The sequence below is a fragment of the Carettochelys insculpta genome, chromosome 22 (genome assembly GCF_033958435.1).
Source record: "Carettochelys insculpta isolate YL-2023 chromosome 22, ASM3395843v1, whole genome shotgun sequence".
Taxonomy (NCBI): Eukaryota; Metazoa; Chordata; order Testudines; family Carettochelyidae; genus Carettochelys; species Carettochelys insculpta.
In genome coordinates, this window is record NC_134158.1 from 6,577,677 (window position 1) to 6,602,854 (window position 25,178).

The following is a 25,178-nucleotide window of genomic DNA, read 5'->3' on the forward strand; positions in this document are numbered from 1 at the left end:
ACAAGCCATAGGACTGCCCTGTGTGAGGGCACATATGTTGCTCAGGGGAACATCAACACAGTGGCGGTGAATCTTCTGGGCTTCGATTTAGCATGCCTAGAGTGGATGCGTTAAATCAAACTGTAACGGCACCACCGTCGACCCTGGTACTCCTGGTCATAGTAGCTGTGTCTACACGTGCACGCTGCTTCGAAGTAGCGGCACTAACTTCAAAATAGCGCCTGTCGCGGCTACACGCGTCGGGCGCTATTTCGAAGTTAACTTCGACGTTAGGCGGCGAGACGTTGAAGTCGCTAACCTCATGAGGGGATCGGAATAGCGCCCTACTTCGACGTTCAACGTCGAAGTAGGGACCGTGTAGGCGATCCGCGTCCCGCAACGTCGAAATTGCCAGGTCCTCCATGGCGGCCATCAGCTGGGGGGTTGAGAGATGCTCTCTCTCCAGCCCGTGCGGGGCTCTATGGTCACCGTGGGCAGCAGCCCTTAGCCCAGGGCTTCTGGCTGCTGCTGCGGCAGCTGGGGATCCATGCTGCAGGCACAGGGTCTGCAACTAGTTGTCGGCTCTGTGTATCTTGCGCTGTTTAGTGAAAGTGTGTCTGGGAGGGGCCCTTTAAGGGAGTGACTTGCTGTTGAGTCCGCCCTGTGACCCTGTCTGCAGCTGTGCCTGGCACCCTTATTTCGATGTGTGCTACTTTGGCGTGTAGACGTACCCTCGCAGCGCCTATTTCGATGTGGTGCCGTGCAACGTCGAAGTTGAACATCGACGTTGCCAGCCCTGGAGGACGTGTAGACGTTATTCATCGAAATAGCCTATTTCGATGTTGCTACATCGAAATAAGCTATTTCGATGTTGGCTTCACGTGTAGACGTAGCCAGTGAGGCATAAGGGAAATTGATGGGAGAGTTTCTCCCGTTGACCTCCCACTGTGTGGATGGTGGCAAAAGTTGATTTTAGATACATTGACTCCAACTACGCAGTTCTCCTAGCTGGATTTGCATATCGAAAATCGATTTTACCTCCTAAGACTGCGGTTACACTGCTGGGTTTTTTCAGAAATAACTTATTTCAACATTCTAAGCCGTGACTATAAAAACTTGCCACTGGCTTCCTAGCTGAGATTCCAGCCCATAAAGCTGGCCACTCATTGGTTCCCTGCACTCCCCATCTGTCCCTGAGGGTACGCCTACACTACCGTAGGGACGTGTGAAATTGAACCGTCAGGGCTTGACAGTTGACCCCTGTACTCGTCATTCTCACGAGGAGTAAGGGAGAAATTCTCCCACCAACCTCTCTTCGTGGAGAAGGCTAGGTAAGTTGATTGCAGATAAGTTGATTCTAGCTGTACAGTTGGCATAGCTAGAATCGACTTACCTGCCTAGTGTAGACTAAGCCATAGATTCCAAGGTCAGAAGGAGCTTCTGTGTCCATCCATCTATGTCTCCTGTATGAAACCAGCCATGCAACATCACTGAGTTATTTCCTATTTCAGCCAGTGTGGACCTGCCTTTGAGATGCATTTATCCAATGCTGAGCACAGGGCTCAGCAACCCCCAGGATGGGTACCAAGAGTGGCATGTGAGCCCATTTTCATCAGCGTGTGAGGAAGAAACGGAGCCCTGCTCCTCCTCCCCCACACAGATGTTTGCTCAAAGCCAGGCTGCCTGCGGATTAACAAAAGACCAGCTAATGCTACCAACCACCACCTGACTGGTAAGGCTCTGCCTCTTCATATAGGAGCTGTTGTCAGTAGGACTATTAGTGACTTTAAAAAGTATCACCAGCGCTCGGACTGTACGTGGGGTCACAAGGTCAAATTTCGGCACTCCACCTAAGAAAGGTTGCTGACCCTGGTCTATCATGAGAATCTTGCTCTGGGAGGGAAGATCCCCAGCAGAAGGTTCGCAACATTCATGAGGTTTTGGTGTTCAGAACCCTTGCGAATGTTGATTTTTGCAAATATGGGGGAGCTCAGAGCCCCAGGGAAGAGGCAGCTACCAGTACTCCCCACCTGGAGCCCCGGGGAAGTGGCAGCTACCGGCGCTCCCCACCCAGAGCCCCAGGGAAGTGGCATTCATGACTAATTAAATTTGCAAATGTCGCACTCATGACTGTCGTGACCTTGCTGTGGTTAATCAGCAGGAATAATAAAATCTCCCAGCCCACTCCCGCTTCTGAACCTCTAGTGCCATCCTGGCTGTGTCTCCACTTGCATTCCTCTTTCGAAAGAGGCATGCAAATGAGGGAAATCGAAAAGGCAAATGAGGTGCAGATTTACATATCTGGCACCTCATTTGCATATTCTGATTTCGGAATAGCTTCTTTCAAAAGAAGAAAACTGGTGTAGACAATGTTCTTTCAACAGTAAACCCCATCTTCGAAAGAATCCTTCTTCCCATAAAAAAAAAGGAACAAGGAGTCATTCAAAGATGGGGTTTACTTTCGAAAGAGCAGCGTCTACACTGCTTTTTTTCTTTCGAAAGAAGCGCTTTTGAAATTAGAATATGCAATGAGGTTCCAGACCTGTAAATCTGCATCTCATTTGCATTTTCGGTTTCCCTCGTTTGCATGCCTCTTTTGAAAGAGGAATGCAAGTGTAGACACAACCCGTGTTCACTCCATGTCGCTGGGTATAAATGACAGGCTGTTTCTTTAAAAAAAGACAAAACAGAACAAAAACCCAAGCAGTCTTGTAGCACCTTCATGACTAATAATTTTATTTATTAACTCATGAGCTTTCATGGGTAAGACCCATTCCTTCTGAGTTCATCAGACAAGACTTTGTCATCTTACCCACCTTTCTTTTACCTGAGCAATGCAGGGCGTTTGTCCATCACAGGCACCTTTGCCCTGGGGTCTGATTTGCACAGGCCTTTCCCTGAGCTGCCCATACAAATAGCTAGTAGGAGAATGCATTTGCATGTCTCCGTGGGCGTACCTGCTCTTGGAAGCGTGGCCCAAAGACGAAACCCAAGGCATGCACTGGTCTGTTAGAGGAACTAGTGTCTTTCTTGCCACTATAGCAGCATGGCTTCCTTCTGGCAAATCCATTTGAATTCAGCGCTGCAGATTTCAGATTTCATCTGACTCCCTTTCAGGACTCCACAGCTGTTCGTGTCAGCAGGGCCTGATACCGGGAACCTGTAAAACGGAGAAAGGACATCATGAGCCAAATTCAAAGTCCCCCAAAACCAAGAAGTCTTGTAGAACCTGATAAACTAACATTTATTGGCGCATATTGGCAAGGGGGGTGTTTGCCCATGCAAGCTTATGCTGCAATAAATTCATTAGTCCACCAGGTGCCACAAGATTTCTCATTGTTTTTGTGGATACAGACTAACAGCGCTAGCCTCTGGTATTCTGAGCCTGGTCACTGCCAAAAATCAGTGGAGTTGATTTCAGCAAGGACCAATTTGTCATGATGCACTTGGATTAATGAAAGCAACCTCGAGTAAGTGGCTCTCCAGTCTAACCCAGTGGACAGCTTGACTGAATCTTTTCATGAGCTGTGTGTAATCCACAGAGCAGCTCCTTGTCCCATACAGTGGCTGTATCATGAATAGAGGCTTATGCAGCTGCTCGTAGAATATATGCAAATATATCTCTCCTGGTTTTCCATATGGGAGCTGAACCAAAAGAAAAATTGGTTTGGTTCAAACCAAAGCCAATTTTTAACCCCAGGGATTGTTTGCTGGAAAATAAAACTGAACAGGAAAAAAAAATAATGATGACTTTAAACATCCCTACATTAAATTATATCGATCTATCCCCATTCACTCTATCTATCTTAACTGTTTACCCATCCCCGTCCACCACCCACCAACCTATGTATTTATCTATCCATGTCCACTCTCTATATATATCTGTCTATCCTCATCTATCCCAAATATATATCTCCACCTATCCCTTCAATCTGTCTATGTATCTGTCCTTCCCCGTCTACTCCATCCATTGATTGATCTATGCATCCCTGTCCAAACTGTCAGTCTGTCTAAACCCACCCACTCTTTCTATCTATCCCCAGATGCCCAGCTAACAATGTACCACCATGCACCCCCTTAGCTATCTATCCTCACACACACACATCTATCGATCGATCTATCTGTCTGTCCCCACACACCCTCTCTCTCTCGTTGCCATCCTAAGAGAAAAGTCTCTTTCATAACCACTTTCATAATAGTTATCATATAACCAGAAAAATTTATATATAAACATATATAATTTTTTGTTTTATTTTGGGAAGTTTTGTATTTTTTTTTTAAAATCACATCGCTACAGTTTGAGAGAAAGACTCGTTTTAAAACGACAAGTCGCAACGTTGCATTTCAGACAGTCAAGCAGACCACTGTAAATCTGGGGAACTGGGGTGGGGAGAGAAATTAGCAGCCAAAACTAACTGCGTACTTGTTCCATAGGTGTGCTGTGTGAAGAAAAACTTCCTTGTGTTTGTTTTAAACCTGCTCCCCATTAATTTCTTTGGCTGCCCCCTGGTTCTTGTCTGCTTGGTCTGAAGAAGTGGGTCTGTCCCACGAAAGCTCATCACCAGATAATCATTTTGTTAGTCTTTAAAGTGCTACATTTCTGCCGCTTTGTTTTGTTGGAGTACAGACTAACACGACCACCTCTCTGTCCCTAATTCTTGTGTTATGGGAGGGAGTCAATAACTCTGCTTCATCTACTTTCTCCACCCCAGTCATGATTGCACAGTAAACCTTCGATTTCATGTACTAATCGGGGGCAGGGGCGTCCATTAACTCCAAAAGTCCGCTCATTCGAATCTGCAGCACTGGAGGCACCTGGCAAGGCGCACCAGGGCGCGCTCCATCTCAGACCTGGGAGGAACACAGCAGGCTCGGGAGAGAGAGCCAGGCTGCGGGGGCCTCAGTGGTCCCAGCTGCGGCAGCAGCCCCAGCCGCTCCTGCAGCAATTCCAGCCCCAGCAGCTCCAGCGGCTCTGGCGAGTTTCCAGCATTTATTTGGAGGTGGGGGGAGGCCGTTAGCCTCCGTTATTTCCTAACTCTGTTATATCAGGGTCCATTAAATCGAGGGTTTACCGTATAGACCTCCACCTTATCTCCCCATAGTCATCACTTTTGCAAGCTGAAAAGTTCCAACCTTCTTAATCGCTCCTCCCAGGGCAGCCAGCTGTTCCTTACCACTCCTCATTTCGCTTGCCCTTTCCTGAACTTTTTCCAGTACCAAGTCATCTTTTTCAAAATGAAGTGGCCACGAGGCAAAACTCACAGAGTTTGATCTAACACAGAGCTGTCCACCCAGGTCCAGTTTTTCTCTGCAGAGATGAACCTGAGTCCCAGCCAGACGGGGGGTTTGCCCTGGGTGAAGTTCTGTATGAACTCCTGCGGGGTGAAGACAAAGGCAGAGGGTGAGCATAACCTGCTAAGAGTTGGAGGATTCTTTGCTGCAAAGGTGACAGACTGTTCTCACGACAGGCTCGTGGGCATTTAGGCCTCCGCTACGCTTGATTTAGAATGAGGAGCGATGGTCTCAAGTTGCAGAGGGAGAGGTCTAGGTTGGATATGAGGAAAAACTCTTCCACCGGGAGGGTGGTGAAGCACTGGAATGTGTTACCTAGAGAGGTGGTGGAATCTCCATCCCTAGAGGTATTTAAATCCCGGCTTGACTAACCCCTTGTTGGGATGATTTAGTTGGAGGTGGTTCTGCTTTAGACAGGTGGCTGGAATCGATGACCTCCTGAGGTCCCTTCCAGTCATAGGATTCTATGATTTTGTTGCTGTTCTTACAATGTCGTAAGAAAGTAAGAATGGCCACACTGGATCAGACCAAAGGCCCATCTAGCCCAGTGTCCTGTCTGCTGACAGAGGCCAATGCCAGATGCCCCAAAGGGGGTGAACAAAACAGGGAATTGTGATCCTGCCCCTGTCATCCATTTCCAGCCTCTGACTGAACCTCCATGAATGTATCTAGTTCTTTTTGAACCCTGTAAAGTTCCCGGCATTTGACCCATCTGTGGAACAGCGCCACTGGGGACACTAAAGTGAGCGGAGCTCAGGGTTAGGTGATACAGGGTGGGCATAGGAAATGCCTAGGGGATTTAGGAGCACATGACAGTCGTGGGTCAACCCATTATGTTATGGTCCCGTCTCCCTTTCTGCATCTGGGACTCCCACCCAGAGCATTTCGTATTCCTCTCAGCCTCCCTCCTTGCTGGTCTTTCACTGTGAGGAGGGAGCATCCATCCATATGACACAGGAAGAGAAACAAGCAGCGGCAGTGGAGACAGATGGGGTTGGGGGGACAGGTTCCAGGCTCTGCAGCCGTGCAGCTCTCCTGGCTCTACAATTGCCCTGCTGGTGAGGAGCAGAACATGGAAGATGCTCCTGCTCTGCATTAGCATCCCCTGGGAAAAGTCTGCTTCCCCTCTTGCACATCAGGCACCAAATAAACGGTGAGCAGGGTTCCCTGGAAGCTGAGCACTTGGGCAGCAGCCCAGGAGAGAGTCACGTGCTGCCCAGCTGATGAGCAGAGCGCCCGCAGCAACGTGCGTTTCTATTGGTGGGGCGCATCCACACATGCCTCGGTGCACAGAACAAAATTTATTCTGCCCATGGATGGAAAAAATTAGTGGTGACCCCCCCTGCCAAGAGAAGTTTTGCCCCCTCTATTGTACTTTACCATTTCCCCCTGGTCCTGGATCACAAGCATTTGGGATCTCTTCGCTGAGCAGTCACCACAGCTCTTGTTCCAGGTGCGGAGTTCTTTAGAAAACCAATAGCATTTTCCCCTGTGCAACAGCCAGTCCACGGGGCAGAGTTTGCAGCTGGAGCCCCCTGGCAAGAAACGTGGAGAGACAATTCTGAGCCCTGGGGGACATCCTCAGAGAGGGTCCAAGACCCACTGAGGCGGGCACCTTCCCATAATGCTCTCTGGAGCCATTAGACTCAACGTTTAAAAAGGAAAGCTGGTCACCCCGGTTTCCTCACAACTGTTTGGCTTTAGAAAAGTTGGTTCAATAAAAAGTTTTCATGAAACCCATATGAATTTTGCCAAATATTCTCACAGAAAAAAAATGTTTGCAGGAAGAAAGAAGGGGATTATTGCGGGAAATGTTCCATGGCGAACATGTCAAAGTGTCACTTGGGATTTTGTTTTATGGGGTCTCAGTTTTACAGGACTGCTAGTATTTTTCTACATTGCTTCATGATGTGTCATAATATGTTGAAAAATGTTGTGACTTTTTTTAATTTCATTTCAAAATTCATTAAAGGCAGCAGCTACTTGGTGCTGATAAACAATATCAATACAGCTCAGGGGGTTCAGACAATAGCTCTGATGATCTCTTAGCTACCACAAAATACCATCAATGCTGGCGTTCATCATATTGTATTCATAAAACAACCCAGCCTGCTCACCACAGCTGGGGAAAAAGTAGCAAATATTAAGTTTGCCAAAGAATGCATTTTTTTAAAGCACTCCAAGGATTCACGGTTTTGGGTTGAATGCTGGAAAAAAAAGTCAAAATGATTCATTTCAGCCATTTCCAAGACATGTCGTTTCAATCTCTGGTTTTGAAACAGTCTTTCAACTTCCAGTTTGGTGATTTTAAAAATAAATTTTAAAAGGGGGAAAAAACACTCAAAAAATAGTTTTAGGTTAAAAAATTATTTTAGGCGTGTCAAAAATGGAGCTTTTTCGGCTTTTTCCAATACTTTGAAAATTTTCCAAAAAAAAAGAAAAAAAAAAGAAAGGAAGACATCCCATTTTGGTTCGAACTGAATTTTTTTGTTTGTTTGTTTGTTTGTTTTTTTCCTCCTTCTTCCCTCAGCCTATTTTTTTCTGTTCAGCAGTGGAGTTGAAAAAAATCAGTGATTCGCTCAGCAATCCTACTCCCCCTGAGAATTACCCTGGATCACCACTGGAGGTCACTGCACCCCACAATCCCCACTGAGAGGCATTTGTCTTTGCTGTCAAGTTGCCCAGCAAACATGGAACATAAGAGCGGCTACACTGGGTCAGACCAGAGGTCCATCCAGCCCAGTGTCCTGTCTCCCAGTAGTGGCCAATGCCAGGTGCCCCAGAGGGAGTGAACAGAACAGGGAACCATCCAGTGATCCCTCCCCTACCACCCATTCCCAGCCTCTGACAAGCAGAAGTTAGGGACACCCTCCTGCCCAGCCTGGCTAGTAGCTCCTGATGGACCGAACCACCATGGATTTATCTAGCTCTTTTTTTTGAACCCTGCTAAATACTTGATCTTCACAACCTCCTCTGGTGAGGAGCTCCACAGGTCTGAGGCTGGAGAAAGGAGCATCACATCGCATAGCAATGCTGGGAATGGAAGGGACCTCAGTGGGTCATCTAATCCAGTCCTCTGCACTGAGGCAGAACCAAGTAGACTTAGACCATCCCTGGCAGGTGTTTTTCTCACCTGCTTTTAAATGCCTCCAGTGCTGGGGCTTCTACGCTCCCTTAGAACTCTAGTCCAGAGCTTCCCATGCCGGAGAGTTTGAAAGGTCTTGCTAACACCCAACCTGAATCTCCCTTGCTGGAGATTCCATCTCACCTTGCCTTCAGTGGCCATGGAGAACAGTTGAGCCCAGTCCTCTTGAAGACAGCCTTTAATGTATTTGTTGGAGGGAATATGGAAGAAGAACCACCTGACTGGCTCAATAGCAGTGCAGTAGAAAAGGGCCTGGGGATTGCAGTGGATGAGAGGCTGGATATGAGTCAACACTGTGCCCTTGTAGCCAAGAAGGCTAACAGCACATTGGGGTGCATTAGGAGAAGCATTTCCAGCAGATCTAGAGATGTTATTGTTCCCCTCTACTCGGCACTGGTGAGGCCACATCTGGAGTTTTGCGTCGAGTTCCGGGGCCCCCCAGTAGAGAAAGGATGTGGATGCACTGGAGCGAGTTCAGCGGAGGGCAACCAAAATGATTTGAGGGGTGCAGCACATGACCTATGAGGAGAGGCTGTGGGAGTTGGGCTCATTTAGTTTGTACAAGAGAAGACTGAGGGGCGATTCGATAGCAGCCTTCAACTTCCTGAAGGGGAGCTCAAAAGAGGATGGAGAGAGGTTGTTCTCAGTGGTGAGGGATGGCAGAACAAGGAGCAATGGTCTGAAGTTGCAGAGGCGGAGGTGTAGGTTGGATATTAGGAGAAACTGCTTCCCCAGGAGGGTGGTGAAGCACTGGAATATGTTGCCTAGGGAGGTGGTGGAATCTCCATCCCTAGAGGTTTTTAAGTTCCGGCTCGACAAAGTCCTGGCTGGGATGATTTAGTTGGAGTTGGTCCTGTTTCGGGCAGGGGCCTGGACTAAATGACATCCTGAGGTCCCTTCCAGCCCTCAGAGTCTATGATTCTAGCCTAAGAAGAACTAAGTACCTAAAAGAGGGTTATAAAGAGGAAGGAGAAAAATTTTCCTCCTTGGCCTCTGAGGACAGGGCGGGGAGCAATGGGCTTAAACTGCAGCAAGGGAGGTTTAGGTTGGACATTAGGAAAAACTTCCCAGCTGTCAGGGTGATTAAACGCTGGACTAAATTGTTTGAGGAGGTGGTGGAATCTCCATCACTGGAGATATTGAAGAGCAGGTTTGAGAGACACCTATCAAGGATGGTCTCTAGTGGGTGTTTGGTCCTGCTGACGGACCCTTGGTGGAGGGGGCTGGGCTGAGGCAGACCCCCACTGGGCACTTCTTCATGTGGCCCTTGGACTGCAGAAGTGGCAGCCCACAGGCCCAGAGCTCTGGTGATGATTTACAGGGCTCAGGGCTCCCAGCCACTGACCCAGCATCCTGGAGCTCCCGGCCCCTTTACAGAGCTGAGCACCAGGGCGGGTTCTTACCAGACTGCCGTGCCGGCCTGTTCCGACCCACTTTCGCCTCTGAACAATATCCTCCAGGCCCCTCCTCTGGCCTCCTTGAGAGAGTCTCTCCCTGGCCCCCTGAGAACTGGGCTGGGAAGGGGCAGAGGCTAACAGGCCGGCCTGCCCCCAACAGGCTCCCTCTGGGGTAAGGAACTCGATGTGTGGCAGGTACCTGCTGAAGGGCCCTGAGCCGAGGGACACAGGCTCTGCTGCAGGCGAGATACCAGCTCCTCCAGGTTGCCACTGTGGTTCCCGCCAGGGCAGTGTCTCTGAGCGACGCTGCTGCCGTGTGGGGCTGGTGAGGCTGCGTCGGCGTCCGTCTGCGGAGGGCTGGCCTGGAAGACTTCCCAGCAGCAGCCAGGGGAGAGGGGGTTACGTTTGCTGCTACAGGGCGTGTTACAGGTCACTGGTGTACGAGCTCCCCAGGTGAGACTTGCTGCCGCCAGATGATCCTCCTGGGACAGAGCCCTTAGCGCTGCCTGGGCAGGGAGACCTTTCCCGGGGTCCCACAGCAGCTGCCCCAGGGAGGGCAAATGGCCAGGGCCCCCATCCAGACCACCCGGAGACCTAGGGGAGCAACAGGCTGAGGAGACGAGAGAGACAGAGGCTCCAGAAGCTGCTTCTTGCTGACCAACTCTGGGGCTTCTGCCAGGGGTGGGGTCACAGGGCATAGTTTGTGGTCAGGAAGCAAGATGTCTGTCTGTCTATTTATGTGTCTGTCTGTCCATCCCCACCCTATCTATCTATTCACCCCCACCTTCTCTGTCTGTCTCTTTATACATCTGTCTACCTTTCCATCCATCCCCATCCACCCTATCTATCCATCCTCATTCATCCATCTACCCCCACCCCATCAATCTATTTATCTACCTCATCCTATCTATCCACGCACCCTACCCCCCTCTGTCTGTCTATCTACCCATCCCCACCCCATCTATCTATCTATTCACTCCCTACCCCCTCAATCTATTTATCTATCCATCCCCACCCCATCTATCTATCTATTCACTCCCTACCCCCTCAATCTATTTATCCATCCATCCCCACCCCATCTATCTATCTATTCACTCCCTACCCCCTCAATCTATTTATCTATCTATCCCCACCTGCCCTGTTTATCTATCTATTCACCCTCCCCCTCTCTGTCTGTCTGTCTACCTATCCATCCATCCCCATCCTGTCTATGTATCTATCCATCCCCATCCACCCTATCCATCCATCCTACCCCCACCCCCTCAATCTATTTATCTATCCCATCCTGTCTGTCTATCCATCCCCCCATCTGTCTATCTATCTATCCATCCCCACCCCCACCCCATCTATCCATCCATCTATCCCCATGCACTCTATCTATCTATCTTGGAAGGAAGGAAGGAAGAAAGGTGGGCCAAGAGGTTTCCTGGTTTGAAACCCAGAGGCTGGGTTATCGGTTGTAGGTGTCTGGGTTGTGGGGTGGGCGGTTGGGGTCAGAGAAGCAGTTGCAAGCAGAACCTCAAGAGGAAGCCCCAGGACAGGACTTCTTGGGCACAGAGCCCGGGGAAGAGGCAGGCTTGCGGGATTTCTGAGCAACGCCACTTGCTGCTGCTGCTTGTTTCTCCGGTGATCCGGGTGTTCACGTTTTTGTAAATAAACAAGATGCACCAAAACTAGAACTGACTCCTACTGCTCTGTCCTAACGGCAACAGCCCAGCAAGGCTACAATAGCAGCACAGCATCAGACCAGTAACACTGCACAAAGATGAAGTCCTCCCGCTCCTCTGCCCCCTGGATGCTGCGCATTTCAGGGACCAAGTTCAGACTGGACCTTGTGCTTGTAATGCCTTGCGCTGGCCAGGATGAAGCATCCAGTCAGCCACTGACCAGGGGAGCAAATTCTCCAGGGAACAGGGTGGGGACAGGAGAATTGGGGCTCCACCACCAAAGGGTTAGCCAGAAAGTGGAATTTTCGTTTGCAACATTTAGAAATTGGTTTCCATTCTGAATCTCAATGCAAAGTCAAAACTTGGCCAGTTCCCCAAAAAAGGGAACTCGATATTTCTGTTCAGAAACCATTGAGCTGGTTGTTTTCACCACATCAAAAGGATTCACTGTGAAAAGGTAAAAAGGCAGTTTGTTATGACTACGGGTGCAACCTCTTTCATCCGGCACCCTTGGGACCTGACCGGTGCTGAAAGAGAGAATTTGCTGGACCATCAGAGGTCAATATTGTCTAGCACATTACCAGCACTTCCACTGCTTACTGGGCTCTAAGAAGACATTTGGGGTAAATTACAGCTAAAGAACAGCCCAGACCATTGAGAGCCAGGACTGGTGGCTGGAAACAAACTTTACGAGACCACGAGAAACTTGGCCACACCCACGAGAAGTGGTCGTCTGGCTAACTAAAATCATGCTGGATCATGGGTATTGCTGGATGAGAGAGTGCTGGATTAGAGAGGTTCAACCTGTATTGGCAATCCCCTGATTTATGACACAATTGGTTCCTTACAATCATGTTGTAAGCTGGAACGTTGTAACTCAGAATCACAATCTACCCCATTGTGAGACCCAGTCTTGTAAGCTCAAAGTCATACATCAAATCAGGGTGTCAATCTAGAAGTGCCTGCAGCCAAAACATTGCCATAGCACACTCAACATGATATTAAGCGTGCAACATTCTGAAGCAGAAATCTTTATGGTTTTAACTGCATAAATCTTTATTTTTTGAAATGTATTTATTAATAATAAATTATTACTTATGAAATATTTAGGCATTTAGCTTTTTGCACTCTGCAAACGTAGAAACCAAATGCATCAGAATGGGAAAGGCAAAACATTTTAAAGTAAACTCTTTCATATCCGGCATTCTATCATCTGGAACTCTCAAATACCCGGCATTTTAACCATAAGTACATTGTAGCGATGTTTTCCTTACGTACAGTAGAGTGAAAGTAAATACCAACAAATGCAGCCAATACAGTGTAAGATTACAGTGTACAGTACGACTGTTGTTGGTAAATAAAGCACTCCGCAGAGATTTTTATCTGTTTCTTAATATCTAATCTTGTTTTCTTTAGTGCTCTGTGTCGCTAGGTCTACCTCTCTATTATCCAGAATATTTAAATATCCAGCAACGTCTTGGTCTCAGGGCTGCCAGATATGAAAGAGCTTACTGTATACTAGCAAGATAAACATTTTGAGCACGCCAAAATGAAACGTTTTTACCTTATTAAAAAAAAGAGTATGGGCATTATCGAAACGAAATGCAAAAATCAACCCAAATTTTTCCTGGCAACCATTTAATTGAAATTGACCCATTTCCCCCAAACCCTTTCCTTCTGATGAAAACAGAAAATCTCCCACCCAACTATAATCAAGAGGGACCTGTTCCAATGGAGAGCAGGCTTGGAACTACTCACCCTGAACGCCCAGCACAATTACGGTTGTAGCCAGGATCACGTTGCCAGCCAAAGCAATCCACAGAACATACTTGTTCCAGTGTGCTGATCCCTGGAGAGCTGTGAGATGCAATAGTCAGTGAAGCAATTGCAGTAGCTACCAAAGGATGTTGTAAACAAAGAGGCCTATGTGCTTAGCTGGTGTTGAGTCTCTCTGGCCACTCTGGGGATGCCTACATTGCAAACGATAACTTGCAGCACCAAATCTTGGAGCCTGGATCAATTGACCGAGGTCCATGGGGTTCACACGTACAAAATGGGAAGCAACTCCCTAGGAAGGAGTACTGCAAAAAGGGATCTAGGGGTCAGAGTGGACCACCAGTTAAATATGAGTCAAGAGTGTGATGTTGTTGCAAAAAAAGGCAAACATGACTCTGGGCTGCATTAACGGGTGTGTGGTGAGCTAGACACCAGAAGTCATTCTGCTGCTCTGCTCTGCACCAACTAGACCTCAGCTGGAGTATTGTGTCCAGCTCTGGGCACCACATTTCAAGAGGGATGTGAAGAAATTGGAGAAGGTCCAGAGATGAGCAACAAGAATGACGCGAGGTCTAGAGAACATAAGCCCTGGGGGGAGGCTGAAAGAACTGGGCTTGTTAGGTTTAGAAAAGAGAAGGCTGAGAGAGGACATGACAGTGGTTGACAAGTACCTAAAAGAGGGCTACGAGGAGGAGGAAGGATAATTATTTCCCTTGGACTCTGAGGACAGGGCAAGGAGCAATGGGCTGAAACTGCAGCAAGGGAGGGTTAGATTGGACAATAGGAAAAACTTCCTGTCAGGGTGGTTAAACACTGGAATAAATTGCCTGGGGAGCTTGTGGGATCTCCATCACTGGAGATATTGAAGAGCAGGTTAGACAGATAAAGATGGGGCTCGTTCCAGGGAACTGGACTCAATGATCCTTTGAGGTCCCTTCCAGTTCTAATGTTCTATGGGTCTATCTTCTCCAAGGACATTTAATCCATTGCAGCTAAGGGACAACAGCTGGGGTACTCCTGGAGCCAGCTAGAAAGCTTTGTCCCTGGACAGAGCGAAGTGGAGGAGGCTTGTAGATGACCTGTGCTCCACTCAGAGAAGAAGGGTGAAGTGGTAGTTGTATCTAAACATACTGTAGAATCATAGAATCCTAGGGATGGAAAGGACCTCAGGAGGTCAGGATCAACCCCAACCAAGTCATCCCAGACAGGACTTTGCCAAGCTGGGATTTAAAAACCTCTAGGGATGGAGATCCCACCACCTCCCTAGGTAATGCATTCCAGTGCTTCACCCCACTCCCATGCCTGTCTCAGCCCAGCGTCTTGCGTGGGAGCCTGGCTTTCAATGCTACACCTTCCGCACCTTGTTCAGATTTCTCCTGTCTGTGTCCACGCTGAGCGCAGGCGCGACTTGTGATCTTTGGTGCTGTTGAACATAACACGGTGGCTCTGAGGTGGTAGGCGTGTGCTGGCAAGTGTGACAGGTACCTGCACACTCAGTTGCGGGTTTTTGGCCGTTTCTGGTGGTGTGAACCCTGATGGAAACTCTGATGTAAGAATGGCAGGGGGCGGGAGCTACACCAAACATCCTCCCCCACTGGTGTGAAACATAACCCCAGAGGCACTGTGATTGCGAAGTCTCTGGTCTACAGCCCAGGCTCTGGGCCAGCTGGCTTGGAGCTCAGCCAGTAGATGCATTTGGGCTTTAGCCCCTCAGGTTCACCTGCTCTGTTGGCCTCCCAAGGAGGGGCATCTCCAGCATGAGCTGCTGATCCGTCTCAGTGCCTTTGGGGCGGGTGCTTCTGAACTGGCGTGCCTGAGAACGGTCCCAGCATGCCCTGAGATTTTGTCCATTTCCCCTCGCCATTGATCTTTGCAGAGGGGCTTGACAACCTCAGGCCAGCTGGAGCTCCAGGAGCAAGGCTGCCTGAGTCCCAGCTGGTGCGGGATTTGTCAGTTTCCCCTGTCGGCTCTTTGCAGCCCGCCAGAGCCCATTCCTGCCAGGAAGCAGCTGAAATGCTGATTGATAGCTTGAATGGGCTGGCAGAGAGCCCACGCCCACTTCCTGCTGTGGCCAGAGCAGGGGAGGGAGGGCCAGAGCCTGCTGGAGCTGGGCCACTGTTTAAACGCTCACACCGCCTCCTTCCATGAGTAAAAAGTGGGTGTGCCATGGAATTGTCTGTCTCATTAAAGTGTGTGGTGTTACGTACACACACACCTTCAAGCAATGGGCTCAGCTGGCTACCTCCTTGCACCACAGCGGTGCATACGGCCCAGTGCTTGCCCGAGGATTAACACACGCCCATGTGCCTTCTAGTGGGGAGCGCGCAACGGCAGCTAAATCAAACACCTTTTCCCTTGCTAGTGAAGGGGAAGAGAGTCATTTCGCTCCAGCTTCTGTGGATGGGAGCGCGTCTAATTGGCCCTTCTCTTCCTTCTGCACAACCTCCTTCCATCCCCCCCACCCATTAGATAACCTAGCTTGTTTCACAGCCTCAAAGCCTGTCCCCCATGATTCTTTTTCCATCTATGGGCAGAATAAATTTTATTCTGCGCACCAAAGCATGTGCAGATGTGCACCACTGATAGAGCCTCACACTGCTGGCTGTGAGCACTCTGCTAATCAGCTGGGCAGCACCTGAATCAATCCTGAGTGGCCGCCCAAGCGCTCAGCTCATAGGGTTTGCGCTGGTCTCACTAAAATCTGGATCTTGGCTTGTCCTTCCAGATCCAGTCATCAGATTCCACTCTGGTTTTTGACTCACTCCATGGGAGCCAACAGGACAGTTCCCCAGCAGGGGTGTGAGACATCCCCCAGCAGGTGTAGAAAAGCTGCTCATGGCATTTCACTGCCGTTGCTTGTGAGTGTGAATGGCATCACTCAGCTGCCCAGGCTCCTGTCATGTTTATACACTAGAAGATTTACTTGGAATTGCTCGGGTCCTTCAGGCAATTCATTTGTGCCTCTTGGAAAATAAAATGAAAAATGTCTGTGCTTTATTTAAATCGCTCCTCTGGGGAGAAGGGTTCAGGATGCAGCAGCCCCAGGGAGAGAGAGACCCACCCCAGCCCCTTCTCACTGCAGCAGCTTGGAGCCAGGTGAGATGTGCCTCTCCATTGGGTCCCAGGCAGGGGAAGAGTGGCTGTTCCCCAACTGGGGCAAATCCGTGTTCCTCTGCCCCCTGCACTCCCCAGCCAGAGTGAAGGATGCAGCAAACAAGGCACTTTCCCCTCGCTCCCTGACAAAGGAAACAGCCAGCAGTGTTCTTGTACGATTTGGATGGGGGGTGCGTGAAACTTCAGCCCCCCCGCCCCACCAAAGGGCACCTGTGGGGTGGGAATCTCGGGACTAGGGCAGTCCCAGAGGGGGAGCATACCCCCAGCCAGCCCCTTTCACCTGCCTGGTGATTCGACCTCTTTTCTCTATGGTTTTCTGAGCAACAGTCCCATTCCAGGCACATCCCATTTTCCTGGCACAACCAAATGTCGACCTTGCTACAAGATCGGTGCCCAGGAAGCTGTGTGCCATATATCCTGGTCCCAGCTCACCCCATTTAAGAGGTCTTGAGCAGACACACACAGGGACAGACGAACTCTCTCAAATACTATCAAAACAAAAAAGCAGTCCAGCAGCACTTTAAAGACTAACAAAATAATTTATTAGGTGATGAGCTTTCGTGGGACAGACCCACTTCTTTACTGCTTTTTTTGTTTTGATAGTATATAGACTACCACGGCTTTCTCTCTGTTACTCTCTCAAATACCCAATAGATTCATGCAGCTGCAAAGAGAAAGCAAATCGGCTGTGTTGTGCTGAAAGCTTGGAAAGATCAGGGCAAGCTTCCCAGGGCACTGTTTCTCAAACTCTGTTCCGCTGAACACTGCTGTTCCGTGATCGTCCCATGGGTGTGCCGGGAGGGTCTCACGCTTTTTTAATATCATACACTGACGGTCTATATTATCTGTTCTTAAAACCAGATAGAATGTTACTTCTTCCTTGCTACAATACCCAGATAAACAACTTCGTTATGGTTTCGGCTGTATATGTTGCAGCTTGCTCTCCCATGGAACCCACATGGAAAATGCGACAGAAGAAGACCTACTGAGGCTGAAGGACAACAACTGGGTGCTCCTGGGGTCAGCTAGGAGTTTTGTCTTGAGACAGAGCCAAGTGGAGGGGACTGGTAGATGACCTATGCACCACGCGCAGTACAAGGGTTTAAATTAAGTAAGTCAAGTCACTGTTTGGATTTTTGGTTTGTTTTGTGTTTTCAATTTGACAATATTTTTGGGAAGAAAATTTCTATCGGTGTTTTATGTAAAAAACATATTCTTGGGTGTTCCGCGGTCTCAGGGAGTTTAAGGAAGCCCAGCCTAGGGTGCTGAGTCCCACCTGGCGGTCTGAAAATTGCTCTGTGGGCTCCGTTGGCTCAACTTTAATACACGCCCATGCAGAGTGGAATCCTGAACTTAGCGGGAATCGGGGAAAGAAAATCGAACGCACTTACCGTGGCGCTTCAGGGGAGGGGGCTGGCCGGTGGGGGACGAGTCTTCGAGGATGTTTAGATCAGCGTAGACAACTTCCTCGGTCATGGTCCGTGCGGCCAAGTGCACCCAGCGAAGGGACTCTGGGGAAGGCCAGCCACTGTAATCCAAGCAGTGCCTTGAAAATCAGGCAGTACCATCTGTCAGGGGCTGGCGAATTTCCTTCTTATCTCTGAGCTGGAGATTTCCTTCACGACCAGGTCTCACCTCCTTACCTCAGGGCGATTGAAGCCAGAAGCAGGGGTGGTTCCCAGACAGAAAGCTCTCCTGTCCCGCTACTCGAGGGATGCTGCCTTCACAATGGGCCTGGCCTTCTAGCAGAGCCGTTAAGCTGCCATTTCCTGCTGGGGTCGGCCACCTTGAATCCAGGCCCTCTGCCTTTCCCAATAGTTTTGGGGTGGCCTGGCCCTCGTTTTGAGGCTCTCAAATGGGTCCTGTGTCTCCTCAGCTGTGCTTGACAGACACTAGCAGTGAATCTTCCTTCAACAGGGGCACTGCCCTGCTGCAGGGGGTTGAACAGGCGCGTCCGTCGTTGCTGTGGAGAACCAGCCGTTAAGTCACCAGGTTCCCACAAGCGGGGGGGGCTGAGTTTTGAGGGGAGCCCTCTCACCTTGCTCCGTCCCCAACTGCTCTGCAGCCCTAGCGGCTCACCTCAGCCTTGTGATGACCAATTCAGTGGTCACCCGGCTACAGCAGAGTTAAAAATCAAAGGTCACTTTCCATGACACCAAACCCACCCACTGCTCTGCAGCAGCTAGGACAACGCATGGTTTGGAAGCAACAGCCGGACCCCTCCTGTGGGCAGAAGGATTGTTATTGAATCTGTTTCCCCAAACCCCTGGTACTTGATCCTCCCCAGATAAGAGGTGAGCCTCCCAGCTTACCAAGTGAGGGTAGCCTACAGCCCAGGCGAGAGGAAGGATGAGGGTAACACCAGCAGGTTCCCACAGTTACTCTGTGTGTGCATGCGAAGGGCTCTGCTGACGCAGCTGACACCCGAGTGAGGTGTCAGGAGGGCTTAGAGGGAGGCACTAGAGGTGAGATGATGACAGGGCCCTAGATATACGGGACCACATGGGAGGAGGCATATCTGGGACCCTCCCTGCTAACTCAGTGGTCCCTCTAACTTCTTCCAGCCGAGTGCGGAATAAATTTTGTGCTGAGGCTCGTGTGGATATGGGTGGGTGCTCTGTCAATTAGCATGGTGGCGTTTGAACCCCTCCTAGGCTGCCGCCCATGTGCTCATCAGCCAGAGAAAAAATGCTAGCGAGGAGGCAGGGCTTATGACCAGTCTATGTGCGGGGCTGGGTTAGCACGGTAAGGAGCATCTCAGCCTGTTCTGGATCCCACACACCAGCTAGGTCCCTAGCGCTAACAGCAGTGTTTTCAGAACACACTCAGGACAGGGCTTCAAGGCCTGTTTCTACACAGGCAGTGGCCAGCAGCAGCCACAGGCTGACTGGAAATCACCTCCCCATGTAGGCTGCAGCAGCACCGAGCGACACCAGCTAAACCACCTTGGACCTGCTAGTTTTTTAGGTTCCTTTTTCCTCTCTGTGGGCTGTGCTCATTGTTCCTTTGCTTGCAGGAGGTGACAAAAGCAACCTGCTCTCAGCTCTGTCTTGTATAGGCAGCCCTCCTCCTTGCTATTTGTCCCCCCTCCTCAGCATGGTGGCTCCCTGTGTTCACACTGGACTGCTGCCCCTGGGAGCAAAGCCAGCGTTTCCTGTAAGCGCCGGGCTTGTGCAGCTGCCCAGGAGAGAGTCCTAGGCCACCCAGGTGATTTATCAGGGTGCCCACAGCTAGGATGTTCACCCCCACACTTGTTGTGCACACCTGTACCTGCCTTGGTGCACATAACAAAATTTATTCTGCACAAGGGTAGAAAAGATAAGCGGGGATGTGCGTGAAAACTGGAGTTGGAAAGAGGTTTCCTTGTCCCCCTGTGGACACATCAGCTTGGTGAAAAAAACAAAACAAAACAAAAAATATCAGTCCCTGAAACATAGAAGAGTTTCATATGTCCCTGGTCACATCCCCGTCTGATCTGACTTGCTTTTTCCTCTTTTGATACATACTATTGATAATGGGCCATTTCCACTTTACTGAATAGACCTTGTCAGCTCTGGCCCTCCCTTTTACTGGGACCCCACTCTTTAAATACCCCTCTGAAACCACCCCCAACTCATGCATCTGATGAAGTGGATCTTTGCCCACAAAAGCTTATGCTCCAAAATATCTGTTAGTCTATAAGGTGCCACAGGACTTCTTGTTGTTCCCAAAGCTACAGACTAACATGGCCACCTCTCTGATATATGTGCCTGGAGTGTATCATGGGACCTGTAGTTTTCGTAATAGCTTGCAAACCCAGAAGGGACTACGGTGTGGTCAGGTACGTCCAGGGGCGCCCAGTGCAGGGAATCTTGGGGGACAGCCAGCCATGTGCTACTGCCTATAGCCTATAACGATATATGTATAGGTTGAACCTCTCTAATCCAGAACTCTCTCAGCCGGCAAACTCCGTAATCCAGCATGATTGTAGTGAGCCGGACGACCACTTCTCATGGGTGTGGCCAAGTTCCACGCAGTTCCATAAAGTTTGTTTCCTGCCACCAGTCCTGGCTCTCAGTGCTCTGGGCTGTTCTTTAGTGGTAATGGGCCCCCTAAATGTCTTCTAAGAACCCTGGAAGCAGTGGGAGGGTTGGTAGGGCTGCTAGACCACAGGTGAGCAAGGTTTTTAGGTTGTGGCCCCTTTCCGGCCTTTGACCACAGGAAGGGATTGCTGCAGGGAGGGGGTCACTGATCACACTGCACCCCCTATTTTGCGCACCACTGGGTGCAAGCACAGTGCAGACACTAGGAGAAAGGATGCTCACCCTACAGATGGAGGCAAAGCCCCACCACCTTCCCCAGCAGTGCCAGGTAGTTCTTTATCTTGTTTTTCGAGAGCTGGACCCATGCTCCAGCTTGTGGGGAAAGAAACACAAAAAATGAACTCCCAGCTGTTTACAGAACCCGCCCACCCCTCTTTTCCAGCCCTCCCAGGCAGCTCTTTAAAGGAACAAAAGAACATAACAAAAGATCAACATAATTGCCCTTAAAAAATCAAAAAAAGCCTGGACTCACTGGGGAAACTGAAACACGGGGCTGTCCCAGTAAAAGCACAGCTACATTAGGATCATCAAGCATTAGAACTGGAAGAGATCTCAAGAGGTCATCAGGTCCAGTTCTCTGCCCTCTTGGCAGGACCAAATACCATCTAGACCATCCCCAGTAGGAGTCTATCTAACCTGCTCTTAAATATCTCCAGCGACGGAGATTCCACAACCTCCCCAGGTAACTTATTCCAGTGTTTGACCACCCTGAGAAGCAATGGCTTCATTGTCCTTCAAGGGTTGGGTACCATCCTTTGATCTCTAGGGACTGATTCCATGGTTTCTCAGTCCATACGCAGCTCTGGCAGCGCCGAAGATAACTCTTGTATCATTGATGCCTGCAAGATGCTGGAGCACTCGTGCTTTCTCAGTCCATTAACTCCACTCAGATAGCTCTGCAAAACCTAACTCCTGGGAGACGTAGGTAATGTGGCTGGGAGACCGGGGCTGGAAATGATTCTAGTGCTTGCAGAAGAGGGTGAACACCTGGCGGAGGGCTGGCGCCCCAGGTCAGATGAGCCTGGAGAAGCAGTGAGGAATGAGCAGGGACCTACAGGGGGAGGTGGAGCTGATGGCTGTACCCTCCCTTTTGAAGTGTCATCCCCCCCACCATTTGCACACCCCTGTGCTAGACAATATTTACCTCCCATGGTCCAGGAAATTCTCTCACCCGGCACTGGTCAGGTCCTGAGGGTGCCGGGTGAGAGAGGTTCAACCTGTAATAGATTTTTTTCTCCAGGTAAAAACAAAAAAGCAGTCCAGTAGCACTTGAAAGACTAACAAAATAGCACGGCAATCTCTCTGTTACTAACTACTTTGTTAGTCTTTCAAGTGCTACTGCACTGCTTTTTTGTTTTGATAGTACATAGACCAGCACGCTCCCTCTCTGTTACATTTCTCCAGGTAGTTACTCAAGACTGGCACTGTCACCTTTTAACCTTCTCTTCATTAAGCTTAATACACTGAACTGCTAAAATGGATCACTGTAATGGCATGCCCCAACTGCAACTATACAGATGAAACCGGACAACCCCTCTGCTCTCTTGTGAATTTACACAGGAAAATGATTAAAAAAAAAACCAAACCCATCACCTGCAGATGAACATTTTTCACAGAGTGATCTCTCCATAGCTAAACAGGTTTAAATGCCACATCCGTGGGGAGTGGGAGCTGGCTTTCAGTGGCTACTCGTTTACCCAACAACACTCGCATGGGGTTGCGGAGATTTGGAAAATGCGTCCGTGCTCTCTGTCGGAGACGTTGTGTTCTGGGGTGGATTGGAAGCATTAATGCATTTGGTCCTCGTTCAGCTGGCTGGCTGCTCTGGTATGTTGCAAACCTCTCGAGCAAGAGCGCAACCGTAATAAGCATCAGAGGGGTGGCTGTGTTAGTCTGGATCCTCGAGAACAACAAGAAGTCCTGTGGCACCTTATGGACTAACAGGTATTTTTGGAGCATAAGCTTGGCCCACGAAAGCTGATGCTCCAAAATATCTGTTAGTCTATAAGGTGCCACACCATAATAAATGTAAGTGAATGTGACTTTTTATGAGCAATCCTTGCTAGAGCCCCGCTTTAGGAAGTTGAAGGCTGCTATCAAATCGCCCCTCAGTCTTCTCTTCTGCAAACCCAGTCCCTCAGCCTCTCCTCACAGGTCATGTGCTCCGGCCCCTTAGTCATTTTCATTGCCCTCCAGTGGACCTGTCCAATGCACCCACATCCTTTCCATACTGGGGGGGCAGAACTAGATGCATTACTCCAGAGGTGGCCTCATATTAAGTCCTTCTCACAACTAGTGTTACCTCTAATTTTTTCCCTCCATGGGCAGAATAAATTTTTTATGTGCACCAAGGCCTGTGCAGATGCGCACCACCAATAGAGACGCATGTTTCCCACTGAGGGGGGCTGTGGGGGCTCTGCTAATCAGCTGGGTGGCATTTGAATCTCTCCTGGGTGAATGCTGACACAGACCACAGTTCATCACACAAGACATAGGGGGGTCTCCAAATGAACTTAATAAGCAGGAGGCACCCAACACACAAAAGGAAGGATTTCGTGACACAATGCACAACCAACCTGGGGAACTCCCTGCCACAGGATGTTGGGAAGGCCAAGACTTTGCACAGCCCCAGAATAGAGCCCCCTGCTAGCAGCAAGCCCTGATTTCTCTGCTCCTACAGGGATAGCTTTACTTTTCTGAAGCCTTAGAATCAAGGCACAGGGCTGCAGGCTGAAGCAGGAAATCCCCTTTGATCGACACGCTCAGTGGGCCGTGGGCAGCGTTAGCCCTCGTGGGGCAGCCTGCTGAGGGTGTCGGCCTTTGAAGACGGGTACGAAGCAGGAAGCAGTGGGTGTGCGGCTGCCGATACTGCTGCCTGGCAAACTGACTCGCTGTTTCCTTGTGCACACGCACCCATCGGGCTGTATCTACTGTCAGCTCTTGTCTTAGACTCCTACAATCAGAAGAGAGCACCAGGGCGCTAGGCCAGTGGCCCTCAGCTTTCCCAGGTGCCTTTCAGGAGCCTGATTTGTCTTGCACACACTCAGCAGGACTGACAGCCACTGCAGGCCCAGGGCAAAGTATTGGAAGGCCCCTGAAGGAAGGGGTGGAGGATTGGGCAGAAGGAATGGGGCTGAGGGCGTGGCCAGAGCACAGCACCGGCCTCTTCCTTTAGCCTTCACAGCAGCTCAGAGCAGCAGTTTCGGAAGGGCCTCGGCGTTTTTGCGGTGTTTCAAAGGGGTCTGTGGCTCCCGCTACATCTGCTGGGGCAGGACCGACAGCTGGGAGCTACAGGCCCTTTTGAAATGCCACTCCCCTGTGCAATGGCCCATAGCCCCTCCATCGGGGGGCCTCTGTGCCCCCAAAGCCCAGTCTCACTTCAGAAGTGCTGGCTCACTAAATCAGGCAAAAAATATAAAAAAGCTTCACAGCCACCGGTACAGGTTGAACCTCCCTCAGCCAGCACCTGTAGGACCTGACTGGTGCCAGATGAGAGAATTTGCTGGACCGCTGGAGGGCAATATTCTTGAGCAGCATTATCAACACTTCCCCTGCTCCCTGGGCTCTTAGAAGACATTTCGGGGTAAATTAAGCTAAAGAACAGCCCAGCACACAGAGAGCCAGGACTGGTGGCCGGAAACAAACTTTAGGGGACCGTGGGAAACTTGCTCAAACCCAAGATAAGTGGTCATGCGGCTAACTAAAATCATGTCGGATTACAGATGTTGCCAGATGAGACAGTTCCAGATCAGAGAGGTTCAACCTGTACTGAAAAATTGCCACCTTTTTCACTTATTTTACCACAGTTTTTCACAGGTGCCCTGCAATACCCTCGTGGACCCCCAGGGGTCCACAGGCCTCAGGTTGGGAACCACTGAGCTAGATGGTGCTTGGTCCTGCTGTGAGTACATGGGATTGGACTTGACCTCTTGAGGGTCCTTCCCTGGTTTTATAGAGCTGAGAGGTCTGGTTTAAGGAGGATGCTCTCTCGGTTTCTGTTTGCCCATCATCTGAGCTCCTCCCTGTGTGGTTTCACTCAGACTCATTTCAAGTGCTCTGGTGAGCCTTGTGAGCTCCAGCCCAACCCTAGACCAAACTGGCCATGTGTGTTGTAACAGAAAATAAAACCCCGGTGAGCTTTGGGTGAAGCTGGAGGAGGAGCCGCACAGATGAATTTCTGATGGATGCAGGAGAACCCCAAACACCTGTCTCATGGTGAGACCACAGGGCAGAGGTCCAGGAACTGTGGGGTGAAGTCCACCACGGAGGTGCAAGGGAACAGTCTAGGGGTTGCAGCTGGGACTAGGCCAGGCCCCACGGGGGCAGGGAAAGGAGCGCTACCCAGCCCAGCCCTGCTTTCAGGTCTTCAATAGCCCTGCCCCATGCCATAGCCTGGCCCCGCCCCCCCAGTCTTCACCCTGACCATGGCTCTATTCCCAGCCCCAGACCAGACCCCATCTGTGGACCTCGTGATCCATCCACATTTCCTCACACCCACCCACCCCCACTGTGGCCCTACTTGAGGGGTGCAAAGACAGGCATAAAAGGATGTGATTCTGAGAAATCTGGGGGATCCCTGCCCTAAGGACTAAGTTAAACCCATTGCATGGAACAGGTTGAACCTCCCTCATCCAGCACCCTCAGGATCTGAGCGGTTCCAGGGGACAGAATTTGCCAGAATTTGTCTAGCACATTACCAACACTTCCACTGCTCACTGGGCTCTTA

General features: G+C 50.0%; 1 protein-coding gene across 1 annotated transcript; it reads right to left on the reverse strand.

Moving 5' to 3' along the window:
- Positions 1-3,015: 3,015 nt before the first annotated feature.
- LOC142024946 (killer cell lectin-like receptor subfamily F member 1) lies at positions 3,016-17,846 on the reverse strand. The gene is made up of 6 exons (XM_075017323.1): positions 17,762-17,846; positions 13,239-13,337; positions 10,013-10,183; positions 6,652-6,806; positions 5,242-5,354; positions 3,016-3,139 (listed from the first exon to the last, which is right to left on the reverse strand). The coding sequence occupies exons 1-6, from the start codon at positions 17,844-17,846 to the stop codon at positions 3,016-3,018; spliced, it is 747 nt and encodes a 248-aa protein (XP_074873424.1).
- Positions 17,847-25,178: the final 7,332 nt, after the last annotated feature.

Bases quoted from the DNA above. Each gene is read 5' to 3' on its own strand.
- LOC142024946 (XM_075017323.1), bottom strand. From the start codon at position 17,846: ATGACCGAGGAAGTTGTCTACGCTGATCTAAACATCCTCGAAGACTCG. The intron at 13,338-17,761 runs GTAAGTGCGTTC...TGCATCTCACAG, and splicing joins CCCTCCCCTGAAGCGCCACG to CTCTCCAGGGATCAGCACAC. The intron at 10,184-13,238 runs GTGAGTAGTTCC...GCTGCTGGGAAG, and splicing joins AATTGTGCTGGGCGTTCAGG to TCTTCCAGGCCAGCCCTCCG.